At 43.3% G+C, this 10,676-nt stretch overlaps 1 protein-coding gene across 2 annotated transcripts; it reads left to right on the forward strand.

Moving 5' to 3' along the window:
- The first annotated feature begins 444 nt into the window (after nt 1-444).
- On the forward strand, nt 445-9,789 carry LOC124203723 (putative thiamine transporter SLC35F3). Of its 2 annotated transcripts, XR_006878597.1 has the most exons (13): nt 445-844; nt 2,701-3,011; nt 3,074-3,353; nt 6,003-6,100; nt 6,183-6,422; nt 6,974-7,190; nt 7,267-7,445; nt 7,518-7,646; nt 7,732-7,921; nt 8,034-8,123; nt 8,265-8,394; nt 8,500-8,759; nt 8,820-9,789. XR_006878597.1 is itself a non-coding variant. In XM_046600523.1 (12 exons), the coding sequence occupies exons 2-12, from the start codon at nt 2,808-2,810 to the stop codon at nt 8,612-8,614; spliced, it is 1,872 nt and encodes a 623-aa protein (XP_046456479.1). In that variant the 5' UTR covers nt 445-844; nt 2,701-2,807; the 3' UTR covers nt 8,615-9,789. The 2 variants fall into 2 exon arrangements, 1 of the variants encoding a protein (XP_046456479.1); XM_046600523.1 differs by having other exon boundaries at nt 8,500-9,789.
- Nucleotides 9,790-10,676: the final 887 nt, after the last annotated feature.

The raw sequence follows: 10,676 nt of genomic DNA on the forward strand, positions 1-10,676 counted from the left end.
CTACGCGTGTGCACACAGAAACAGACACACAGAGAGGAGAGAGAGTCATCCGGTCGAGTTCGCGTGCACTCCGCAACCCCCCACCAACACGCAGCAGCAGCAGCAGGAGCACAAGGATTTTTTTTTCTATTTCGTCAGACTCCTCCCCTTTTCTTCTATTCTATTCTATTCTATTCTATACATTTTTATAGCGCATTTTCCATAGTGAAAGATCAAATGACGCTCTTCCGAAACCACACAGTTGGACATGAAATAATCAGAGATAAGCAGTGGCATACAAGTGGGTCTTCAGTAGACTCTTAAACACGGAAAAGTTAGGGGCAAGACGAATCGATACAGGATTCTTCCTCCCTCCCCTTTTTTGCAATCAATAACAGCGGGACGAGCCCACACAGCACAGCTCAGTAGAAACGGCGAGTATTAGGAGCAGCTCCTCCTGATGGCGGTCGGGGGTAGCACATAGTGAGAGTCCTGGCGGTCTGTACACATATATATCTGTGTGTGTTGTATGTGTTTGTGTGTGTGTATATATATAAGGTGTGTACGGCAGCAGACAGTCGCCACAGTCGAACGCGCCACCTCGCGCCGCCAGCAACTCGGCCGTTTCACGTTGCTCCTAGTTGTGTCTCAGTTGACAACAATTTTTTCGATTTCCCCATCAGGATCGAATTTTTTGGAAACAATTTCAGACAGTGTGTGTGTCGTTCAAGTGTCGGAAGTATATCACCATGGAGCTCAACTTTGTCGCAATCATCAAGTGACCGGGTTCGATTCTTTTCAAAAGAAACTTTTGCAATTCTCCCAGGCGATCCTATTAACACGGGAAAGTTTTGAAATCCTGCCGGTAATTGAATTTGATCAATCCCCCATTGGGTTTGTATTTCATTTGCAACGCGTTCCAATATGGACCCAGGGAAAAATTCAATTAAGCTCTGTATAGAAATGGCAGATAGAAACTAAATCAAGAATTTAAGATTTTCTGTTTTTAAATTGTTTAAAACCAAATAATCGCGCTTCATTGAATCCCACTCCTGGGTGTCTTTATATGTGTGCTGGCGAGACGGCCGGTTATAATAATAAAGAAGGAGCTTACTAAAGTGTCAACTCGTATTTACAAAATATATACTATACACCGGCGCCCGCGGTCTGGACGATTATTTAGACGTCGGGGATTCAATAAATTTTCAAAAAGTATTTAAAAAAGATTAAAACAGGCACGTGAGTAGTGAATTATATATAAAAGACTACTCGGCCTGTGCTGTTTGCATAATATATCAACGACACACACACACACTGGATCGGTGGGGGCGCGGTACCGGACGTGAATAACAACATTTAAAAATGCCGATCCTATTTGATATTTCAGCGATGATATTCCAGGAGAAATAAAAAATAAAAAGTTTGAATTTTCCCGCTCGATTAAACATAGACCTCCCCCCACCTCCGTCTTGTGTACAAGTTTCCGACCGGGTCCGTGATGAATGATTCCCACAGTTTCCGCCCCCTCTATGACGTAAACAACAACAGGAAAGAGAAAAAAACAAAAATCATTTTTTTTTTCTCTCCCGGTCTTAAACGAGCCATCCCCCGCATTCTTTAAAGGATCAGTCCCTTAGTCTTTAAATAAGAAACAAAAAAACGAAGTGGATTCTCCTGAAAAAAAGGAGCTCGACAAAGATTTGACAGGAGCCTGACAACAATAAAAAAGTAAAAAATAAAAATCCTAGTGGACAGTATTTTATTTTCTCTGAATAAAAGATTTTCACTTTGAAGGAGCTATAGCTCTCACTTGAAAAGACGGTCTTTGTATTCCACACACACACATTGGGCTACTATACTCCCATATATATTAGATATGCACTCAGGAGCTCTCGTTTTCCTTTTGTGTGCAGGCAGGCAGCAGCTACTACATTTAGTCCCAGTCGCAATCGATTCGTCTTCAATTGGATTTCAAAAGAAAAGAAAGACAAATCAGGAGCTACTAGGAGTCTGAGAAGGAGGACATTGGGTTGGTTATCAACGGGAAGCTGGGAACCTGGGCTGGGTCGAGAGAAAAAGGAAATTGAACGCCAGCCAATATCTATATGTCAATGAATCGATAAGACAGTCCTCTCGGCGACACACAACCCACCCCCACCCCACCCCAGTGTGTGTGTGTGTGTGTGTACATCAGGAGCCGGATTTGGAATACAATCTCTAGCAACTGCATTATTGAAAGACAATTTAGATATTTGCCCATCTATAATAATGGAAACTCTCCGAGACTGCTGCTGGCTCCCAGTTAGAAATGACGTAATATTTTAACATACCCAAAGGGTCCCAGCTAGACATTGTACACACACATATATAGACTTTCTTCTCTCATCAGTTCTTTTTTCATTGGATTCAAATGTTATTTCTTTACTCGACATCAATCAGTTCAAAGAGTTGAAAATGTACCCAGTCAACTGGACGCTTTCTTCGGTTCTCTGTTGACCAAGAGCAAAGAAGAAGCAGCCGAGTGAATGTAATCGAATCACGCAGTGCTCTACCCAACGCCCCCCCCCCTCCAGCATTACCCACTACCACCCTGGCAATATCAATTGAAATAGAATATTATTAACTGTTTGATAGATTTATACAGTCAAATAGATCAACTCGGCATTTCTTTTTGTTTCTTATTTTTTGGGGACTCTTCCGGTCGTTTCGGCGTCGATAAAGCGACAGCTGCACAAGGAATAAAACTAACGAGACTCAGGAGCCCTGGAGAGACTATACCAGTCGGTTGGAAATCAATTTCATTTGAGACACACACGCGCGGCCAAAAGATGGATGAGGAGGCCGAACAGCAGCTGACCGCTCAGTTATCCGGCGGAGGAGGCCAGCAGCAGCAGCTGGATGCGACGACGGCCTCAGCATCGCCTGCCAGCCACCAGCAGCGAAGGTCTTTAGCTTCGCTCCTGTCCATCAAACGGGAGCCCAGGAGACCCAAGACGCCGTCCGTCGTCGTTACCGACGAAACGACTCACCTGGTTAGTGTCGAGCGATAATCATCAAAGTCAATCAAAATCACGAGATATTCATTTGTCCACAGTCGGAGCTGACGGCCATTCCGGTGACGAGTCGAATCAGTTTGAGCTTCAAGAACAAATCGAATAAAGGAGCAGCGACGTCGGCCACTTCTTGTACGTCTCCGGCCGGTTCGTGCGGCGGTGGCGGTGACGGCCATCACGCTAGCGGCTCCCGAACGACGGCCATGGCCGTCAATGGGGGAACTCTCGAGAGTATCGTAGCTCTCGAATCGGCAGATCCGACAGCGGCAACCACGGCGACGGCCAGTGACGTCACAACGTCATTAACAGTCCCAGTCGAGGGTGAGGAAGACTTTTCCTTTTCTTATTTTCTTTTCTTCTTATTTGATTTCGATGAATGGCCAACTAAAAAGAGACGAGAGACTTTGACAGAAAGCCAAACAAGCCAGCCAGCCGGCCCAGCCCGGCCCCTCTCTCGAGTCGACAATATAGCCAGATTATCGATCTCTCTCTTCTTTCTCTTGTAAAAGTTGGCCGTCGTCGCCATTATTGGAAAAGTCAGTCCTTCCTTCTTAAATAGTGTAGCAGCTCACACACACACACACACACGCTCACTTTCTGTGTGTGTGTGTATCTATTCTTCTTTGTCGTTTATTTTATTAACGATCCAGCAGCGAAAGGCGCCCGGCTGCGAACCACTTTGTTTGTTTGTGGCCAGCACTGGAAAACTTTTTTGTCCTATCGTCAAAAGTGGCCGACCAAATCAATTTGCTAAGATGACAAGGAAATTTATAAATTTTTTTAAAAAATTGCGCGCCAAATTCAAACGGGAAACCCGCCCCAAAACATAATAGAAGATAAGAATCCAGCGCAAATTTAATTAAGAACCGGAATGGATTGGAAAAACTGGTTGACGACGGAAGCCTCAGAAAAGGGGGAGGGGGACGTTTTGACGTCACACACACATATCCGTTATTGAATATCTATAGGTTTTCTCACGAGCCTATAGAGGGTGTGTCTCGACTACAATATTGAGACGTGTACTATACTATACACTGGGATGTTATGATCTCTATACAGCATTTTGGTATCCAAGCTGCTGCTGCTGCTGTTGCCATAGTGTTCAATCAAAACCCCACCCCCAGGACAACAAGAAAATTCATGGCCGAAAACAAAAAAAATGTTGTTGTCAGCTGTCGCTCTCGTGTCTCGATTGATCCATTCACACAACCGAATTTTGTCTGAAGACGAACAAAATGTTAATCAAATTCTTGCGTATTCATTCGAAGGAGAAGAAAATGTCGGCAATGAGATTAGAAAAGTAATTGGGAATTTTGCTCTCTGTCTAAACAAGTCAATCATCATCTGTTTGAATTGATGCGTCGTTCAAATCGAATTAGACCAAAACAACAACAGCAGCAGCAGCGGCAAAGGCCAGCAGAGTGTGTCTGTGTCTGTGTCTGGTGTGTAATAATCATAATATCAAATTTGCTCGCCCAAGAACCTCTCGGCTAAATTGAAGCCGACACACAACAAGCGCCCATTTTTTTGATTAGTCCGCAGGCCCTCCCACCATCTTTTTCTATCGTCGCATACGTCTGACTCTGCTAAACTAAGAGAGAGAAATGAAACAACAAAAAACAATTCCCTTTCTAAAGAATAGAACCCAGAAAAGAGAAAATGTTTAAGTATGTAGGAGATGAAACGGGCGGAAGAGCCGGATCGATAGATGGAACCTCAAAAGTGAACACACAGCACAACTCATCGTCGTCTGAGCCCCAACAAAAATAAAAATAGAGACATTTACAAGCAAGTTAGAAATTCCCCCCCAACAGAGTCTGTCTGCGTAGTTTCACGCTCCAGCGTTTTAATTAATCTCGTCACAGCAGTCAGATCCCCTCCAGCTCTATTCTTTATTTCTTTATTATTTTTTTATTACGTAAAGAGAGAGAGAAATGTTCATTGGGTCGTCCAATTAGAAACGTCGACTCGTGGCCGTACCTCGGCACACAGCGTCTTCCATCTTCGTGATTAGCCCCCCCAACTTTGCATGTTGAATCGATCAATCGTCGCTCATCATTGTTACATCACTGATTAACCCCCACCGACGACCGCCGACGACGGCGGCGATTCATTCTAATCCGCTCAAAACGGCGGAGAGACGAGTGAAATTGCGTCGAAATTAACATTCGAATGCGAAATGTTAATTTTAACGAGCAGTTCATTGACGGTCTCGCTGGGCCCCTCCATCCCTTTTACTCTCTCCCCGAAAGGGATCGGTTACCAGGACGACGGACCGCTAATGAAGAGAGACCCAAACCCGAGCGCTCTCCTTGTTAAGAGTTTACAAGGCCCAAAAATAACCCCAAAGAAAAGACATCCGCTGGATATCTTTTTTGATTCTGGCTAATAATTACCAATGACACACAATACGTTGGGTCCCTTGTTTGCGGGACCCTGTAAAGTCCCTTACCGAGAGGTGAAATTCGATCGAAATAGTTTGGTAATCAAATTGAATATCCAACCGAATATTTTGGTTGGTCTTTTCGACGTCAAATTAAATAAATAAGAGGCGGACCGTTGACATTTGACGACGCCGTTTCTCCTATACGTGGAGAAATGCCTAGCCGGTTGGTGCGGCGTCATCAGTTCCCCAGTCGAATGTACACACGTCAAAAGACTTTGTGAAGGTCGAGCCTGAGTCTCGGGAGCTCGACGACATCTCGACCGTGTCACGACTGCACAATATTCAACAACAAGACACGGAACAGCTCGTGAATATTTGCACATGTGTCAAAGTCAGCGTCACAAATCTTTTTGGCCTTTTTTGTTTTGTTTTTTTGTTTTATGGCATTTTTCATTGAAAGCGATCGATATGGTCGTCGTCGTCGTCTCCGCTTGATGATGACGACACGATCGATTAAATATTTGAAATTTGAGCGGGAAATTTTTAAAATTTGAATTTTTTTAATTTGAATTTTTAAAAAAAAGCTTCGGCGACGGTCACGACGGGATCGAGCGGCTCATCACCGGCCACTACACCTCAACTGTCGCTTCTACGTCGCTGCTGTCACGAACGCGTCCGCAAAGTAAAAATTTAAAATTAAAATTACAAATTGAAATTCAATTAAAATTAATGACGAAAAAAAATACTAATTGGAAAATTTCCAGTCGATATGGGGCGTCGTGATCATGTGCAGCGTGTCGGCAGCCTGGGTGGGAGCCACCCACCTCCTGAAATCCACATTCCGGACCGTCCATCATGTGGCGGCCGTCCTGGTCGTCCAGCACGTCGCCGACAGCAGCGCCGCCGGTGGCGCCAACTATTCGGCCGTGGGCACCACCTTGACGGCCACTTCCACCACCACCACGCCCATTTACCCAGACATTTACCCTCACCACTACGACGATGTAAGTGTATAATGTATAAGCAGCTATCCCTACCCTATCCCCGCACGAAACAAAACCAAAATATTTTGGCGGGATTTTCAAACAGATGTCGTACACAACAAAATCTCGATCGAAAAATAATTCACGTCCTACCAACTCGTTTCGCGTGTTGTTATTCGCAATCGACCGGGCCCTCTCCTTTTACGTACTCTGAGTTGTACCACCAGACTTGCGTGAGTTATGAGCCTCCAATCGTTCACGACGACATGACACGGAAAATATACAAGCCCCCCTCTCCCAGCGGCCATCGTCGCTCATCACCGGTGGTCAAAGAGTTTCGCGTCCAAAGTCGAATTTGAACTTTTGTTGATCAGCGCAAACATTTGTTGGCTCCATACAATACACAACAACACAGACTGCTGGACAAACAAATAAATGAATGGTCCGTTGGCGTGACCCGACATTTAAACAAATGAAGGACGACACGCGAAATTTGAAAATGTAGGGGGGATGGCGCCATCAAATCAAATTTAAATCAATTTAATTCGAATTTTTTGGTTTTTGTGGAAAAGTCTGGTGAACATCAGCAAGAGCCGGTGAAACCCCTGGGCGAAGAGTACACGTACGACGCGTCGTTTTTCAGCACCTGGACCATGACGGCCTGGACGTCGCTCTTCCTGCCGCTCTACGCTCTTTGCTGCGCGCTCAGTTGCCGCTTCAGTCCGCGCCAATTGGCCGCAGAGCTCAGAGATTCCGTCCTGGCATTCCGTGACAAAGGATTCACATTAGGTTCTAAAATAATAATTCGAATTACTTTCATTTTTCCCGCCAATTAAAAATGAATTTGAAAAAATATTTTTGGCAGGGACTTTTATCGGACGCTGTTGCCTCTTTTGTCTACTGTGGGTCGGGACCAATTGGATGTACATGTACGCCCTGAGCGTTTTAGACGCTACCGACGTCATGGCACTTTTCGCCACCAACGTATCGTTCGTCTACCTCCTCTCCTGGGTCGTCCTCCACGACCAATTCGTCGGCCTACGAGTAAAATTTTGAAAAAATTTTGTTTCCCGCCAAAACATTTACCAAACATTTTTAAAAAAATTTCAAATAAAGATTGTGGCCGTCATTTTGTGTAACACGGGTATTGCTCTGCTGGCCTACATGGACGGCATAACTCGATCGCCGACGCTGGGCGGAGTCGTCCTAGCGGCCGCCGCATCCGCCGGATCCGCAGTTTACAAAGTAAAAAAAAAACCCCGCCAAAAAGTTGAAATTTAAAAAATCGATTTTTAAAAAAATATTATTTTCCGCCTTAAACAAAAACCAGGTGTCGTTCAAACGGATTTTCGGCGAGGCCACTTACGGTCAGGTGTCGTTCTTCTTCTCGCTGATTGGACTCCTCAATGTCGTCCTCTTATGGCCGGTCGTCTTATTATTACACTTTACCGGGCTGGAAGTCATCACTTGGAATCGAGTGCCTTGGATCCAGCTGGCTGTCGCCGGAACACTTTCCCTCGGTATAAAATCAACATTTGAGAGATTCAGCAACTTTCTGAACACGATTTTCCTTTTTGATCTTGACTAATGTGCGGAATATCATTGAATTTGAACTCTAACTAAAACTTGCAGCTGCCAACTTGCTGGGCAACTTCGGACCGGCTTTAACTTACGAGGTTTTCATTCATCTCGGTCTGGTGCTGGCCATTCCAGTCTCTGCAGGTGAGTGAAAGTGAATTTTGCTTTTAGAAAGTGACTGATCGAACCACACGCGCAAACAACCAATCCGAAATCACCAACACCAACGTCAATTTCTATTTTTTCTTGTCTGATTTTTCATTTGTTTTATTTGAAAAACAAAAGTGCTTGACGTCAATCTCAACGGGGTCGTTTTCGAAGGCATGAAATTGGCTGGGACAATCATGATCGTCAACGGCTTTCTCTTGGTTCTACTGCCGGAAAACTGGCCCGATTACTTGACCCGTTTGCTCAGGTAAAACCCGCCACTGGTTAAAACCCATTTGTGTTTTTTTGAACCGGTTATTATTTCTTTTCAAAAATATTTCTAACGTTTTATTTGAAATTTAAATTTAATGAGATGGGGGAGACATTTGAATCATCACCCGGGACTGCCGACGACGGCGCCCGTCGACCTACGGACGGGTTACATAAGCCGCTCGCATTTGCGTTCGCCGTCGGGACGGGTCAGGTGACTGTCAAAGATCAAAGAGACCGGACCGAGTCTGTCACCACCTTCATCTTCAAAGGGTTTGACACCGGAGAGAATAAGACGTGCGTCCAACATTCCAGATGATCCAATGCTCCGCAGCAACGAAAAAGAAAATTGAAAAAAAAAACGTGAATTTTATTTTACTACTATTTTTTCAAATTTTATTTAAATTTGATATTTTTTCGAAGGGGGAAAAATCGTCCATTTTTTTATCTCGCCATCTGTCTCATTGTTCTCGAAAATTGCGCAATCGATACTGTTTGAAATGTTGGCCGTTAGATGGCTGTCGTGTCTACTTTGTCTCAACAAATTCAATGTTCCGTTCGACCGTTAGATGGCAGCCAAATTCCGATTGTCTAGCAATAATCAATTGAATACTACTCCCCAAAGCCAAAAAAACAAGAAGCAATTTTTGCTGTTGCTTTCTCTTCTATAAAAAGACAAAAAGAAAATGTTATATGTCCAACATAAAAAAAAAAAAATCAATTGTGTAAATAATCGACGTTGCCCGTTCGATGTTGTTGCTGTTATTTCAAAATGCTGTCGAAAAAACCAAAAAAACTCCGTGTGTCTAGTTGTTGTTGTTTCTCAACCGGTTGTGTTACGAGTCCAAACTGGATAAAATTCCCCGCGAATTTCAAAAGAAATCAGATATCCCAAGACAAATTAAGTAGTAAAATTTATTCTGACGAGATGGAAATCTATCCAGACGTATACAATCTCTATTTTTGCGAGCCGCGGTTCACGTAACATCGTCGATAGAAATCAAATCACACAGACACAAAACAATCCGACGTCATTATCGAAATAATTTGACTGTGCCAAAAAAAGGAGACAAAGACGGAAATGCATCAAACGACCGAATCGAATAAAGATTCCTATCAAAGAAAATTGTAACGTGAAATAATAAAATAAAAAATAAAATAAAAATACACCGTGAAACTTTCCAAAATATTTATCCTTATCGCGCAGATTTTCCGCGCTTTTTTCAAAAAAATAAAAACTAAAATATCCCAACATTTCTCTCTAACTCCTTAGGCTATGCGCACACAGTAGTTTGATTCTCTTGCCTGATGCCAAAACGACAGGTTGATTTGAATTTGCAATTGCTGTGTGTATGTGTTCGCATTGTTTGCGTGCGTAATCCTATCCTGTCGAGGGGGGGATGGACGTCTATACCGGGAGCGAGTGGGAGGGGTCGTCGTGCAAAAATCGGGAGAAGCTAAAAAAAGAAAAAGAAAAAAATTCTTTCAAGTCACGAGGTGTTATTCAACTTTAAAAAATAAAACTAGGTGGAAAACAACAGCAGCATAGAGAAAAGAAAAAAAAAAGAACCTTTCGAAAATTGGTAAAAAATAAAAAAAATAATGTTACATACACGAATAAAAGGGGCGGAGTGTGTGTGTGGCTGGCTGCTACACCCTGGACCGCGGGAGGAAATGCGGGGTCGTTGACGGGGGTCAAACACACACACACACCGTCGTCTGATAATTGTTTTTTCTTTTTTAAAGTTTCTTCTCCTCATTTCGATCCCCCCCCCCATCAAAAACTGGAGAAAACAACCACCCAAAATCGCAGTTGTTGTTATTATGTTGTTGCTTTCGAGTCCAACAACAACAACTACCCCGAAAAAAGGTAAAAAAAAATTCCTCGTGTAGTTTGCCGTTGTATTTTTGAACCACCATCATCATCACGAAGATGGTGCACAGCTGCACAGTACATTTCTTATATAATGGCAGAGTCGTTAGACTGATTTTTCTTTTCTTTTTTTGCGCGGTAAAATAATTTTTTTCAAAAAAAGAAATAAAAATAAGTTGCAATTTTCTCCAAACGGTACACACACACACACACCTGGGCTACCTGTCTTGAGCAGTAGTCTATAATATATATACTATATAGAGAGAGTCAAGTGTGTTAGCCTATATATGGACAAGCGGTTCTTATATATATATATTTATTATTCATTTTTTTTTAAGCATCGTGATTCACGCGGCTGATGGATCCGCGCAGCAGCAGCTCGATGCATCTGATACACACACATAATC

The sequence above is a fragment of the Daphnia pulex genome, chromosome 10, assembly GCF_021134715.1.
Source record: "Daphnia pulex isolate KAP4 chromosome 10, ASM2113471v1".
Taxonomy (NCBI): domain Eukaryota; kingdom Metazoa; phylum Arthropoda; class Branchiopoda; order Diplostraca; family Daphniidae; genus Daphnia; species Daphnia pulex.